Source organism: Cyprinus carpio, chromosome A9, assembly GCF_018340385.1.
Source record: "Cyprinus carpio isolate SPL01 chromosome A9, ASM1834038v1, whole genome shotgun sequence".
NCBI lineage: Eukaryota > Metazoa > Chordata > Actinopteri > Cypriniformes > Cyprinidae > Cyprinus > Cyprinus carpio.
In genome coordinates, this window is record NC_056580.1 from 13,644,694 (window position 1) to 13,661,844 (window position 17,151).

At 35.3% G+C, this 17,151-nt stretch overlaps 1 protein-coding gene across 1 annotated transcript in view; it reads left to right on the plus strand.

The window, feature by feature from the left end:
- Positions 1 to 17,151, plus strand: part of cntnap5a (contactin associated protein family member 5a) — a 71,889-nt gene that overhangs the window by 43,319 nt on the left and 11,419 nt on the right. Inside the window, 9 exon segments of the mRNA XM_042763622.1 lie at positions 56 to 240; positions 2,207 to 2,350; positions 3,605 to 3,878; positions 6,506 to 6,649; positions 7,569 to 7,740; positions 12,472 to 12,578; positions 13,015 to 13,134; positions 14,201 to 14,401; positions 16,238 to 16,402. Of these exon segments, the coding sequence (XP_042619556.1) occupies positions 56 to 240; positions 2,207 to 2,350; positions 3,605 to 3,878; positions 6,506 to 6,649; positions 7,569 to 7,740; positions 12,472 to 12,578; positions 13,015 to 13,134; positions 14,201 to 14,401; positions 16,238 to 16,402 (1,512 nt within the window).

Sequence of the window (17,151 nt, forward strand, 5' to 3'; positions counted from 1 at the left end):
AATATATGTTGTGCTTGTAGCATATGACTCATGAGATACCTCTTCTAACTGGCAGATGACAGCAGGGTGAGATCCAGCAGCTTTCGTATGGTGGTCACTCTAGGAAGTCTCCTGGATGATCTGCACTGGCACTCTGTTCTGATCGAACGCTTTAACAAGCAGGTCAACTTCACTTTGGACAGACACACTCAGCACTTCAGGACCAAGGGTGATGGAGACTCTCTAGAGGTCGACTACGAGGTTGGTCTCTGGGACCCTGTAATTTTCTCTTTTTTGTAATGACAAGTCTTTGAGGTGGCAGACCTGTGGAATTTGTCTGATAGAGACACAGTTGTATGCAGCTGTGTGCAAAAGTTGGCCTTTTAAATGGTCTGTAGTCCTTGAAATAAAACAATAAAATAAAATAAAATCTTAAGTGAGTCATCATCCTTCAGAAATCATTCTGATATTCTGATTTAATACTTATAATAGGTATTTTTTCTTTTCATTTTTTCTTTTACATTTTTTATTACTAACAATGTTTAAAACAGTTGTACTGCTTTATATTTTTGTGGAATCCATTAGATATTTTTATATGCTATATTTTTTATGGTATATAAAACATAAGGAAAAAAAAGAACTGCATTCATCTGAAATAGTAAAGACATTTATAATGTTACAAAAGAATTCTGTCACTTTTGATAAATTTAATACATCCTTGCTGAATAAAAGTATTAATTTATTTTTTAAAAATCTTACTTACCCCAAACATTTGAATGTTTTGTATATCAGAAATGCTGATATAAATTAGAATTTAACTGAATTAATTCCCACTCCCCAACCATAATTAAGTAATTGAATAAGTGATTGAACCAATTGAATAATATGCCTTTTGAAGAGGGCAAAACAAGATAAGATGCTCCAACCAACAGAGGAAAATCAGGTGTTTGAGGTAATAATATAACTAGCACAGACAAAAAGATTCTATTTACAGTATTACAGTATTCTCTTCATCACACAGTTTTAGCTTTCAGGGGACCTTGGAAAAAGATTTTTAAAGTAGATTTCAAAACCACAAGAAAATACATTATTGATTATTGGGTGGAAATTTCGATTTCATAAATCCACTGTGATGGATTATCTGCCTCCCCTCGTTTCCCCAGATCTCCAGCAGCTGTCCCAGAGCCAGACTTACAATAGAAGTCAAAGGCTAACTGGAGCGCAGCTGATGAGGTGCACCTGAAGTTAATAGCATTATAAAGGCAGCAGTTCACCTCACCTATGAGAGATGCAACTGTTCTATGTATGAGTTGTACAAGGTCTCCTCCAGATCCTGGAATGGCATGACATAGCTTGGCTGCCACTGAGACGATGACCGCCTGGCCTCAGACTGACCTTTATTTCCCACAGCAGCAAGGACTCCGCAGTTGCCTTCTCATGCTTCATATAATCGTCTTGTTCATTTATATATTTATATTTACTGTTTTTGAATGGAAACATGACTGGACTGGATGTTCCCAGTGTCTTTTCAAAGAAAGTATTGTGGACAGATGTGCTGTGTAGAAAGAACTAGAAAATGTTTGCCAAAAAAATAAAATAGAAATTGTCCCAAGAAAGAAAAACATTCAAAATAGTTTGAAACTGCCATGTGGCTGAGCAGCACAGCAGACTAACTGATGGAAAAATAAATTCTGGACTGTGTCCATAAATTTTACACAACCATGTCAGATTCTCCATACGTGAGATGGAGCTTAACAGAAAAAGGCTGGAACAGCATAACAATGATCCTTCACAGAATCTACAACTAAATGACTGAGTTTGAATAAAATTCATATTTGGAAAAGCCGAGTCAATTTCTGACCTTGAACCCACTGAAATGTTGTGGCATGACCTGAAACAAATCATGCAAGACAGCCCAGAATACCAAAGACTCCAGGCATTTTGTTTACCACGACGGTGTGCTAAACTAGACTCAAGACAATGTTCAAGAGCAGTGTTTAATTTTATGGGAGCCTGTGAGGAATATATTACATTTCAATTTATAAAGAGAATTTAAATAGAATTTTGTATATACATATATGTAGTGGTATTAATTCTTCAATCCAGTTTAGAATATATTGTAATACTAGATAGAAATAGAAAGCAAGCACATTTGATATTTTATTCATGATTATACTGTATGTATGTTCTGAAATGAGATATGTATTTTATTCATTCTCTAAATCAGCTAAGCTTTGGTGGGATCCCACTGCCAGGTAAACCAGGAACCTTCATTCGACGTAACTTTCATGGCTGCATGGAGAACCTCTACTACAATGGCGTGAACGTCATCGACCTAGCGAAACGGAGAAAACCTCAAATATACAGTGTGGTAAGCAATTGGTTTATTATGAGAAATGGGTTCTGAACTTATGATGTTGTGATCCTCTCACTCAATTGCTGTATGTATTATAACATGTCCAAACATATTACCTCTGCCACTTCAGTAACAGCAGGAATCTTTAAAGTTGTGCACAAACTGTGCCGAATTTCACACATAAGCTTTTTTCAATTTCTTTTCTCAGCAATTTCACAAATCATGTTTTTCTGTCACATTTGAGTTCTCTCTTCCCGCTAAACAGCTGCTTGTTAGAAATGATCACATCACATTCCTGTATATTTCCCTAAATCAAAATGACAAGACAACCACGACTCAATCACTTCAGAGAAGGGATGACTGGCATTCTGTCTAGCTCTGTAAAATACAAACATGTGCTCACGTTACACAGCTTAGGGCTGTCAGGTTGGAGAAGGTCTGCTGAGGCCTCAGTTCAGCAGTCTGGTGTCTGTACAGCCCTGTGGCACAGGGATCAGTGAGGTGTTCACCTCACACTGCAGTAACCTTTTCACGCCTACGTGAGCTTCTGTCCTGCGGATGTGCTCTCTGTGCTTCTGTTGTTCTCCGTGGAGCTGCGCTGGTGACATTTATCCAGACTGCCTGCTGCCTTTGTGGGTTTAGCCTGTCTGGCTCTCAGCCTCTCCAGTTCTCTTGTAACCCTTCCACTTGTTTCCTCTTTTCCTCTTTTTTTTCTTTGACATAATCTCTTGTGCTACCAGCCTTCTCAGTTGCATCTCATTTTTCACATTTCAGCAATGACGACTCTTATTTTTAGTAAGGTTTTTAACTGCAGTTCATACAGTATATACAATGACTTGAATATATCTTTTCTATGATGAGCATGTTCTAATATCTGCATTAAAATTCTTAGTAATATATTTTATTACAAATAATTTTCATTGTAATTTCATTATAATAATTAAAAGTGCATTTTTACAACAATTAAAATATTTTAACAAAACTTGCTTTGCTGCTTATAAATATATTTATGGTGAAACTGCAGTGAAATTAACAGTGAAACATAAAACAAGGAATTATATATAATGATATATTGCATGTATTCAAGATGAAAAGAAAAATGTTATTGCATTTAACATGATAATTACACAAAAAGACAAAAAAAAGTTTTTAAGAATGTAGCACATTTTTTTTTTTTAATGAGATTTGCATTTCTTTATTGTGATTGCCATTTGGTCATTCCCTGCTTGCATGTAAGCTGATGATTTGGCGTTCTCCCTTCTCTCACAGGGCAACGTGACCTTTTCCTGCTCGGAACCACAGCTGGTGGCCGCCACGTTTCAGAGTTCCAGCAGCAGCTTTCTGTTGCTGCCAGCACCTGCACCGATCCTGGAGGACCTTTCAGTGCGCTTACAGTTTCGCACATGGAATCCTGATGGCCTGCTGCTGTCCAGTCCACTGATCTCTGGTCAGGAGCCCTGTTACCTGATTTTGCAGATCAGCAGTGGGCGCCTCCATCTCACACACCAGACATCAGCGCTGAAGATGTCAGAAGTGTCAGCTGGTGAGGAGACCCTTTCTGCTCTTCAGTAGCTTGACTTTAAATGCCAGTTCTCTCAAATGTACAGTTCAGATAGTTGCATTGGGGGTGCTTGGTGGACAAACCCTGCTGAAAAAGCATGTTAAACCAGTCTAGGTTTATTTGCTGGTCTTAGTCCTTTTTTGTTAGTATGACGTGAACTTAAATAGACTGTGCTTATGCCGTAAAATTCCTACAATTTTGGGAAACAGTCATGACAAGCTAGGTAATTTCTCCAACATTGCATTATATTATGTTAGTTATGCAGCAAGTTACATTGTTGTACAGAAAACACACCCCCATGGCTCTGGCTGGTCGGTTGGATGGTTTTAGAGAGGTTTTGACTTCTAAAAATCAACTTGGCCAGGCTAGGAGACCAGTTTAAACCAGCTAAGACCAGAAAGGCATTTTTTTTCAGTAAGGTGGGTATAATTCACAATTAGGCTTTGTTCTTTAAATGCTAGTGAGGCCAGGCTTAGAAGAAAGAGACCACTAGGGTCCAACTACTACAATAAATACAAAATAATTGCTCAATTGAAATGAAACCTGACTATGCCACTCTGATATAACACAAGGAGAATAATTGAAACTAGATTAAGGCACACAAGTTTGTTGCACTAGTATGGACAAGAGACATGAGCACCATGCAAAATTATCTTTATTGAGTCACATCACATAACAGCAGATAACATACATAATAGAAGGCCATGTCCTCAAATCTTACCATAAAATATTTTACACAAAGGAGAATTCACACCATCACTCATATAATCATATCCATCGATAAAACACAAAAACACAATAAAACTCTCTAAATCACATACAGGGCTGAGGGCTGAAGGCCCAGAATACTGTCAATCAATCTTCAGAAGTAAACAAACCTCACTCACACCCAAATCTGCTCTATAGTGCAACACCACACACAGTGTTCAACCCACCACCAGCACACAAAATGGATTGAGAGAAACCTCCTGCCCGAAGCCCTCAGCTCCTTGCACCAAACCACTCTCACACACACACACACACACACACACTGGTAAGCAAATGATTACAAGTACAAATCTTTACAGACGGACCTATATAACATAATACACTGACCCACACGAAACACCCATGCAAAGAAAACTCATTTAAAATTGCACGAAGATCTAGAGGGGCTACAAAAAAAACAACAAATGACATGGAACACAAAATGGATGAGTATATATTCCTTCTGTGCTTGATTGCAGAACAATGGCGACTCCTCACGACCACACTCGATGCACTAAATTGGGCAGAGAAGGGAGACCCCAAATGCTCTGCGACAACCATAGTCTAGCATGCTGAACAATCGTGCTTCTTTATTGTTGGTTACATTTGAGTCCTGAAGCCTCTGGCTAGCTGTGTTGCATATGCCTGAAATAAGCAGAGAGAATCAGCATTACATAATTGCACACAACAAGAGTGAAGCCACAAACAACAATCTGTCCCTCATTAGCAGAAGGAACAACCCCTGGGATAATCAGAATTGATGCACCCCAACAGTAACACAAAAAGACTATTTATCAGCGGGTGATTGCTTCAAATTGCCCCGACTTCCATTCATTCAAAACCAGGGGAACTGAGTATCTGGTCACACTAGCATGTACAAATTGAGTAAAAACAGTAGTCAACAAGCCCAATCACTTTTGTTGCTAAATCATGTAATTGATATGGCATATAGTCTATTTAACATTCTTTAGCTCAACAATTTAACATGCACCAGGTAAAATGTAAAAGGTATAAAACTCTAGCCACTGAAATTACTGCTTTGAAGGAGTCTAATTGGAAATGCTGCTCAGTTTCAGCAAATACGTGTGCATAGCTATCAAGAGTATAAATGTCTGTCTTTCAGTTCAGCCAACCTGGCCATTTTTATTTTTTTGTTCGCATTCTGGAGAAAAGATGAAAGGAAACATACATGCTGGTCTAAACAAGATTAGTGTTTCAGAAAGACAGTTGTGTGTTTCAGTCTAGTAAGGAAACCTGATGTTCGACAACAATCAACACGCAGCAGGGGGAAGGAGGGCGCTCTCCATCTGTTGTACAGGGCCAGTCTATGTTACAGCGGCTGTTTTATCCTACCTGAAACCAATTTTTTTTGGTCTAACTCACGTCATAGAAGTGTTGGCTGAAATAGAGAGTGTTGTAATTACCGGAGTAGAAGAAGTGAAGCGCTTGAGCTCAAACGACAAACAGATGGCTGGCACTGGGGAGACTGTAGACACACAGTGGCCACACACAGCCTGGGCGCCCTTCACATGTAATGGCCAGAATTAATAAAATCAAACCTCAAAGAGAATTTTCACTTTGGGGACAGGGGTGGAGGAGGGCAGTTTTTTGCCAGGAGATTTGTTTGTTTTTGGCACTTTGTGTTATGATATTGAGTTTTCTGTTTCATCATGGCTTTGAATTGTGTGAGATTTGATGGTCCACATAATGATTGTTGTCTTGGATGACTTTACAATATGTGTGGTTTGTTTGACATCGTAATATGGTTTATGTACGACCATATAATTCTGTATGTTGCACTTAAAGGTGTTTAATGTTCATATATGTTTATTAAAACAGTATGTGGCATTTTTGATTGACAGGTCAGAGGGTGAATGATGGTTTGTGGCATTCTGTGAGTCTCAACACTAGAGGTCTGCAGATCATCATGATCCTGGACAGTGAGCCCGCATCCACCATCCAGCTCAAGAACTACTTGCAACCTAAAGACAAACACTATTTTGGAGGTAAAATAGGACTAAAAGATCATTTCAGTTACAGTTAGCGTCAGATTAGCTATTTGTGGGCAGTTGTGGCCTAATGGTTAGAGAGTCAGATCTGTAACCCAAAGTACCGGCAGGGATTGTAGGTGGGGGGAGTGAATGACCTGCGATCTCTTCCACCTTCAATACCGGATGTGTGTTCACTGTGTGTGTGTGTGTGTGTGTGTGTGTGTGTGTGTGTGTGTGTGTATGTTTTCACTACTCACTGAGTTTTCAATAAATGCAGAGCACTAAATTCTGAGTTTGGGACACCAGACTTGGCTACACGTCACTTCACTTTCACTCACATATTTGCATTCAAAAATTTGCCACTTATTAACAAAATATAAAAGATCACAAAGTTAATATTTAAAATAAAATAAAATAATATAAATCAGCATGTACTATACCATGATAGTATTTATTAATATTTTGAAATAGATTTAATTTCCAGTTTTTATTTTAATTTTGGTTTCAAGATTTAGTAATTTTATGTGCTTTTGTCAGTTATATTAAACGTTGTTTATTTTTTTCATTTACAATTATTGTATTTTAGTTTTAGTTTAAATTTATTTATTTATTTATTTATTTATTTTTACTTCAACTTATATTATTTCAGTTAGTTGCCAAGGCAGCATTTTTAATTATCCAATATTTATATTTTATTTGTATATTTATTTATTTAAAATACTTTTATATCCTATTTCAGCTTTAAATTATAATAAAACAGACCATTTATAATAGTTTTATGTTTAGTTAACAATAACAAAAAAAAGCATGTTAAACATGTTTTTTTTTTTTTTTTTTTTTTGTTAGTCAGATTTTTGAAACACTTTTTTCCTAACTTTATTGTTTCTGTAACATCCATATCTACAGTCAGGTGTATTTTCATCAATTCTTTCAGGATGTCCTGTATCCCAGAACGACTCTAGCTGCCTGAATCCCACGATGGCCTTTCAAGGCTGTGTCCGGCTCATCCGTGTCAACAACCAACTTGTTGATCTTCTCTCAGTCCAGCAAGGTCGTCTAGGAAGCTACAATCAGCTACAGTTTGACTTATGTGGCATTCGTGACAGGTGCGGTTTTCCTCACTGAGCTGAACATATGCCTGATCCATATTTCTGTTGCTGTTTTACATTTTTCAACCACAAAAATATCGACTAGATTTTATTTTATTCATGACACCTTAGAAACTTGAACATGTCAGAGCTGTTCTTTGTCATTATGGTCCCAGGTCATGCTGGCTTAGCTGGACTATCGGCAGGGCCCTAATTAGAAACCGTTCAACCCAAATATTCAGATGTGTGTAGCGTATTTTATGGAGGACTTTTCCTGAACCAGGGAAGGCTGTGCACGAAGGTTGTTTCTATAAAGTGGGGCAATTCCAACTTTGCAAAGACTGTCAGTATATTATTTATATTTTAAGAATTTGCCACTGATGATTCAAACGTGAGTTTAGAGCAGTGTAGAGTAGCGCTTGTTGTTTGTCGTTTCTCCGATCACAAATGCAGACATGGTTTTATGTTTACCTGGCGCAGTACACAATGCGTAAAAAGACAGTATAAGTTATTATAAACAGTAATTATGTCCCCACTGGAAGCAATAAATGCCTCGTTTGTAATGAGTTTTATTGTTTTTTTTCTCATTGTGCCGGGACACGGCATCACAGTATGGTAAGGGGCGTAACATTTCCGTCACACACTTGAGGTATTCAGCCAATCACAACACAGTGGATAGCTGGCCAATCAGAGCACACCTTGTTTTTCAGAACGATGAGCTTCGTAAAAATCGACACGTTTCAGAAAGGCGGGTCATAGAGGAGAAACAAATAATGTACAGCATATGGAAAACAATTTGTTTTTTTAACCTTAAAACACATAAATACATTTAATTACACCAAATACACAAAATAATGTTCTTTTTAGCAACGTCATATGACCCCTTTAAGGAAGAGAGATTTCTACTCTTGTCTCCTTGTTTACTTTCTTTTGAGTAAACAAGATAAATGCCAACGATGGGTAATTATATCTTCAGTTATATATCTGTTGGAGAATAAGAGGATGTACACTATTGTTCAAAAGTTTGTTGTTGTTGTTATTGTTTTTCTTTTTGTCTCTTATGCTCACCAAGGCTACATTCATTTGATCAAAAATACAGTAAAACAGTAATACTATGAAATATTCTTACAATTAAAAATAACTTTTAAAATAAATTTCTATTATAAAAAATTATTTTAAAATGCATTGATAACAAATTATCAGTGTTAATTATTAGTTATTTTTGGTTGAATTATTTAATTAATTCTTTAAAGAATAGAAAGAAATAGAAAACCTAAGTTATTATTAAAATCAGATTGCTGATTAAAGGAATAGTTCACCCAAAAATGCAATGCTCACAACACACAAAAGAACTTGAATTGTTCTGAAAGGATAAAGAATTTACTGAATTGCAGCTTACAGAATTTCCACACAGGTAATGCATTCTGGGAAATGAAGAGTTCCTCCACCTTGGACACAAAAATGTATTGATTAAATATGATGAAATATATAAATTAAAAATACTAATTTCTTTAGGTGGTGTTTTAAATTCATATATGCATGTTTTTTTTTTTAGTTAATTTTAATTCTACTTCCTTACATTCAAATTGCAGTTATACATAGGGTTTGCTACCTCAAGTCAAATTCAATTCAAATTCTGAAACAAGCCTGAAACTATCCTTTAATTCAGACATTATTCTGTTCTAACCTAGGAACGATATTGTCACCTTTAGTATATTTTGAACTATTCAGAAGCACCCAGTTGCTCCACTTTAACTGGCTCACCGTACTGGCTCTCAGAGTGTTTTTATTTGGCAACAGGGACATGTCCCACTGGCTTGTCTGTACAGCGGGATTTTATTAATAGTGAACTTGTATGAACATGACAAGACCCCTCCATCAGTGGCAAGTCTAAATCATTCATGAGCAGCTGTCATAGTCTGAGGGCCTCCGCTGTGAGCTGTGTGACAGTTTTGTGAACCTGCCAGAGGGCAAATGCTTCTGGCTGCTAGACTGAACCTTTCCTCCGTCTCTGTCCCCTCTGTACACAGCCTCAGACTGCGTCTCTGATAATCAAGTGCCAAAATAGCTGACCCCTGGAATGTTTTGCCCACTTTTGGGTTTTGGATATTGTCAAAGAGAGCTTCTCCATGGAGACAAATTTGGTTTTTTTTTCTAGCACTTCCATTTTCAAACTTAATGAAGCCTCAGTGGAAGACATCCATTTCTTTATTTTAATGATGTAGTCCTTATTTTGTCTGAAGGTGGTGACACATGGGAAACAGTTTCAGGTGAGGTATCTGCTAATGAGCTACACAAGCTTATCAGAAATAGTTTGGCTATCACATTAAAACAGTGTTGAGGAATGACTAACAAAAAGTAACAATATTATTGTTCTGTGTCAATTATAAATAGTATCAAAGTATTATATTTGTATATATTTATAAAGAAGTTTCCTCCCTCCCTCTACCTAATACCTCAGTGTATTGTCTTAGATAGTAATGTGTAGTTTATTACAGGGATTTTTTTTATTATTTTTAATAATGGGAATAATTTTAATTATTTTATTCAAATCAGTTACACATATTTCCATCCATCCATCCCCTAAACCCCTTGTTGCTAGAATGTTGGAGCCTATTAAAGTTTTTTTTTTTTTTTTTTTTTTTTTTTTTGTAAATATTAATTTATAACAATATTTTTTAAGTAAATTTTTGAGTAAATGGTCATTTTATGCATGAACGTACATTACCATTCAAAATTTGGGGTTGATAAAATTCAACAAGGCTGTATTTATTTGATCATAAATACAATAAAACCAATAATCTTGTGAAATATGATTGCAATTTAAAACATGAGGTTTGAATATATTTTAAATGTAGTTTATTCCATGTGATGGCAAAACTGAATTTTCAGCAACCATTACTTCAGTCTGGTGCTTAAGAAACATTTCTAAGTCTTATCACAGTTGGAAACAGTTGTGCTGCTTAATTTGTTTGTGGAAACCATGATACATTTTCTTCAGGATTTTTTGAAAAGTCTTTACTGATAAATTTAAGTAATTTAGTGCATTCTTGCTAAAAAAAAAAAAAAAATACCTTACCCATACCTTTTGAACAGTAGTGTATATACTGTATAGCCTTTTTATTTTACAAGGGTATCATCATGTTTGGGGGTCCTTATTGGTGTCAGTTTGAAAACCCCAAAAGAACCTAAATATCGCTGCATGTGTCTTCTTGATAATAAGGTTATTCATTCTCATGTCACGATTATGATTTTATTCCCTTAAATTTAGACATATGTGCTAGTTCTTCTTTGATTTATGTCACTATATTACAGTTATGGCTTTATATTGCTAATAATATTAATGCTGTTCTAAATTTTTAATGTTACTGAAGTATTAAAGTGACTGTTATGTGATTTAATGGGACTTATATGACAAGTTAAAATCACCAATGGAGATCGGTTGTGCGTCATTCATTGAAAACACACACAGTGCATCCTGTTTTTCCCACGTTATAAACATTACAACAGATTTTCAGGTCATCGACTTTTACTTTAGACAATGTCCCATTACCCGAAACCTCAATCACTAAGGGCGGTTTATTGCTGCAGAGCAGTTCTGCACATTGGTTGGCATAATTTTATGGTCCAGCAAAACTTCTTTTTCAAGCATGACTAGAAATAGCACAGAGGTAATGAAATCATCACCTGAAACAGTATCCAGCCTGCAGATGACTCTCCCTGTAGTGGTTAATGGCTGTTTGAATGGCCGTATTGTACATGGAGGCCTCGTAAAGTGGGCTCTTCGGGGACCAGGCGTGCAAACTGAGCTCTGTGAAATAATATATGCAGGCCTAAAAGGCTGGTAATTGTGAAAGTTAAGCAGACAAATTAATGCGCTATTAATCAACACGTCTCCAACAAGCATATCCATTTTTTGTATGTCTGTGTGTTAGTTTACAGACATCGTATTACAGACTTTCCTGCACTGAAGAAATCAAAGGCTCATCTAGCACTGTTATTGAGGAAAACAGATGGATGAAATGAGTTGAAATTTGTTCAATCATCCTAAACATTTTGAATATTAATTTTCATGTACATTATTTCTTCAGTATTCTATACATGGTTAAGATTAAATTTCTTGTTATCCAGTACTACACTAAATGCCTCTATTGTGTAAGTTTTAGCTTTAGTTTATTTTGTTCTTTCATTTGTAAAAGGTTCCCTTTGTTACAGATTATGAACCATCATGACTTTGTGCTTTTCATGGAAAGGCAAATAAAGTCTTGAAAAGGAACTTAATTTTCTGCAGGCAAGCGACAGTCACATCAGCCCTGTCTCTGATGTTCCCCTCGCACAAATTCACATATTAATTTTACCCTTTCTAAATTAGATCCAGCTGCACTTGATATAAAATGTTCTGTCAAAAGCCCAATGATTCTCTTGATTTAACAGACTGTTTGATGTCATCTGAGCAGTGAGGCCACATTGCAGTCTATTTCAATGCCTGCAACAGACAACTTAATTGTATGCTGACATACTCATTCAGTCTCAGAAAATTGATTTTGACTTGAGATGAACATGTAGTCGGTTCTCTGTCATCTGAGGACTTTAATTTAAAATAAGCCTGTTAAATGCTAACTGCTTATATTCTGTTTCAAATTACTTTGTAATCCTTGGTCACACTTGGTTTGTTTGGATTTTTTTTTTTGTTTTTTTTTTTACTGTTTATTTGAACTATATGTTTGCGTATCTCTTTTTATGTGACAGGTGTCTGTATAATTTTTGTGAGCATGGCAGCCAGTGTTCCCAGACGTGGTCTTCTTTCTCCTGTGATTGCACTGGTACAGGATACAGTGGAGCTACATGCCATAACTGTAGGTCTGCGCAATGGATTCCTACATTTCAAACACACTTACTGTGTATTAATTATGTCAGCCATACGCACAAGGGATGGTTGTATTTGCAGCACCTAAGTTTTAGATTTTTAAACTAAATAGTAATTTACATTATTTTGCTGTCAAAGTTCCCTTAGGGTTATTTGAATTTACGAAGAGTTTACACTTTGAAAACACGCACACAATACAAAAACTAACATGATATACAGTGTATGCATTATGAAATACCTTATTTGCAGATCTGTGTTTTTTGCTCAATGTCTGTTTCTAACAGGAATCATCTTTACATAATGTTTGTTAAAAGTACAGACATCTAGACATCACTGTTTCGTACAGAAGATCTAAACAATAGCCTTGATTGTGAAATGTGTTAGGTGCTTTGATGAAACCTTGTATTCCCTGTTTGTATTTTTAGCCGTCTATGAAGCATCATGTGAACACTACAGGCTTGCTGGAAGCACTTCTGGATATTTCTTTATAGATCCTGATGGAAGTGGCCCTCTTGATCCTATTCAGGTCTACTGTAATATTACAGGTCAGTTATGTCTTTCTGCCCCCAGCTCAAATGTTAGATTTGACCAAACTGTTATATCTTTCCCATTTGTTTTACTCAGTTTAAAAGTCATTATTAACAAGGTCTGAAATGAACACCTTCCAAATAGATAACACATATCCATTCACTAGCCAAATTGGTGGGTCATGATTCATAGATTATGCCCTCCAACCAGGAGCCTCCAACATTAACTAAACAACGTGTAAAGAGGATCACACACTGGACGAGAAGCATTACAGTACATCTTTAAAATACAAATACATTGTTTTCTACGAATGCATACACCGCACCACTCCGCATCTGTCAGTGATGCCCAGCTATGACTCCAGGGGCTGTTCAAAATCCTGCCACACCATTTACATAGTTTTTAAAATAAATTACATTAACAACAATTTAGGACAAATATTTGAAGGTACTGACTTCACCTTAAGCTGGAAGATTTTGTGTATATATATATAATTTTTTTTTTTTTTTCCATTATTGTGGCTTGAATAAGTGAATGTGTCATATAGTTATATATACTGTATATTGACATCCTGTCTGCTAATCTTCAATGTGTTTGCCATTAAACATTAGTTTTGGAGTGAGCGATATTTGGGAATTACAACAAACATAGTTTTATAAGAGAAGTCACCAGTAAATTTTGTTTTTATTTCTATTTTATTTTATTTTTGTATGGTTTCCACAAAGAATCAAAATTTCAGTTGTATAACTGAAAGCCATTTAATGATTTAGAATCAGATTTAATAATAAATATATTTAAATCTAAAGCGTGATTTTGAATAAGCAGTGAATCTGGTTAATTTCTGATATTTTTGTTTTGGGTAGTGGAAGTTCTGAATGGCCAGTAACTTAATTTATTAGGGGGGGGAAGTTCTATTTTATATTATTTTATTTTATTTTGTCATTTATGATAATTTTACCTCACTGCATTTGTTGGAAAGACATTCTATTTCCCATTTCTTAAATGGTAAAAAGACACTCATTTGTTTTGTGCCTTTTACATGTTCTGGAATGTTTGAATAATGCAGAGTATCAAATGTTTCAGGAAACAAAGTGTGGACAGTGGTTCGTCACAACAGCTCGATTGCAGTCAGAGTCCGAGGCTCTACACTGCAGAAGCCATATGTCGGATGGTTTAATTATAGCGCCTCATCTGAACAGCTGAAGGCCCTGGTGTCTCTGTCAGATCGCTGTGAGCAAAGAATCGCCTACCACTGCAGAAGGTCACGGCTGTTTAACCCCTGGGGTAAGTACTGGCCTTAGCCTCTCAGTGTTTAGGTATGTTTCAATGCTGTAAGAACAATCAATGCTAGATTTTCTAGACTCATTTTGTCAGGTGCTAATAGCAAAAATATTTTCCTCAATTTTTTTTTTTGAATTATGATGAATTCTGAAATATGAAATCAGCATAAATCAGACATGTCACTTTTGAAGAGAATTTTACATGCAGATATTTTGGTCTGTCAAAGCATCATGACAGTAAATTAAGACATTTTTTAATGAAGTGTGATACTCTTGTAGATAATTTTGCCATGCAAAAAGATTTGCTTCATTAGCATCTCACCAAATGTATGTGAAAAAGGTCATAATGGTCGTCCAGTGTTTGCAGAAGGAAGAGCGAGAGAGAGATTTTGAAAAGCTGTTATTTTAGTTTTGGCAGCTCTTGGAGGGAGTCGTGTGAGGTTTTCCTCAATTTATGAAAAATTGATGTAGCTCCGTTCCCCTGAGGCAGATATCATGTCACTGCAGACTATAAACAAGATTATTATTCCCTACACATTTTGTATCATAAAAATGTGTTTTTATACCTCTCTGTCTCTCTCTTCTGGTCCAGCTGGCTTAAAAGAATAGCATAATTATTTTTATTGCTTTTTGAAATACTAGTTTTCTCTCTGTCCCTCTTGCTATTAAAAGTGTGATAAAAGTTATAAGTCAGGTAAGTAGGCAAATGACTCGGTCACTTATTTACATATGAATTAAACCAAATCATACAATTATATGAGTTGAACATGCCATGTAAATATATTTCTCACCAAATCCAAAAAATATTACTTTTTTAAGATTTTTGTGAGTTTATGTTGGCAGTTATTATTATTATTATTATTATTATTATTATTATTATTATTATTATTATCATTAATATTATTAACTAATTTCCATACAGCAATAGTGAAAAAGAAAAGAAAAGAAATATAAGATGTTAAAGACTTAACATTCTTTGTTTGTTTTCCCTCATAGTTGTTTAACACGGATCAGTATGCGTTAAATTATTTTGAGAGCTGTTGTCTAGTTTGACAGAGTGTTTTCCTTTCAATTTAGAGGTGAAAGTGAATAATTATCATGGACTCACATAAAGTGTAAAGTCTCTCACTCACTCACTCATTTACAGTCAGAAGGCAGGTCTTTATAAAAATACAAAGGATTTGATCAAATGCTGAAATTTTCAAGAAAAATGCCAAATGTAGTTTTAATTTAAGCTGCAGACTTTTTGTAGTTTATCAGCTAGCAGAGAATAAATGAATAACCATGCTTTTATTTTCAGTCTGGCAGTCATCCCAGTCTAAAACCATAATTATTGCCCAGATTAAATTCCACTTGGCATTAATATGCATTGCAAATTTATTGGAAGTCATTATTACCACACCTTATCACAAGTGTGTTTAGTGTGCTAAATTAAGCTGTCAATTTAAAGATCTGTCAGTTCTTCAAGGTATCTTCAAAATTTTCTCTTTCACACAAATCAAAAGTATCATATTTCCCAGGTAGTCACTGTCATCACTGATCACGTAATTACAGTCATAGAGAAGTGAAATGCATATATCATCTGTTATATTCCATCTATAGTCAGTGTGTGGATTTTATGTATGCATGCTATTATTAGACAATAGCATATGAATTTATGACTCTATACACCATATTATTTAACACTCTAAAAATGGTTCTGTTTTTTAAATATGTCTGTTACCGACAATGGGTGTGAAACTCTGTTATTTTTGGTTTTGATATGTACTGACTTGTATGGGTCTTGATGAAGATAAGCTTAAGATGTGCTTTAGATTGAATAAGTCTGGTGTTGTTGCAGACGGCACCCCTTTATCCTGGTGGGTGGACCGCAGAGGAGAGAAGAGGACCTACTGGGGTGGATTCCAACCAGGGGTGCAGCAGTGCTCCTGCGGTCTGGAAGAAAACTGTGCCGACATGAACTACTTCTGCAACTGTGATGCAGACAGAGTGTCATGGTAACAAGGCAAATGCAACTCATTACGTCTGTTAGATTACTGAGATGAATCTTACTTTTACTAACACTGGGTCTTATTCACAGATAATAGCACACACATTGCGTTATTATGTGCGCTGACAAGGCTCAAAACCAGATGAAATGCAGTAAACACCTTTTATATAACCTTGACTTCTTTTATGCATAATTTTTTACCTAATCCATGAGTAGGACTTATTGTAGGGTCACTAAATTACTACCGGTACAGTCATAAAGATATGATATATGATATGGTATTTCAAAAAATTGTAAATATATATATATATATATATATATATATAGTGTCAGGCAAAATTTTTTTTTTTTTTTATATATTTTTGAAAATATTTTTATAAAAAAAAATGCTTACCAAAGCTGCACTCATTTTATTAAAATGACAGTAAATATTATTAAAATTTAAAATAACTATTTTCGGTTTTAATAACTTTTCAAATATAATTTATTCCTGTGATGGCAAAGCTGCATTTTCTGCAGTTATTACTGCAGTCTTCAGTGTCACATGATCCTTCGGAAATCATATGATCAAGAAACTATTATTGTTTTTAGTGTTGAATAGAAGTTTCAAAAGAACACCATTATTTGAAATATATATTATTATTATTATTATTTTGCCTTTACTGACATGTTTAATTAATTTAATACATCCTTGCTAAATAAAAGTAATAATTTCTTTCAGTAAATAAAAAATAAAATCTTACTGACCCCAAACTTTTGAATGG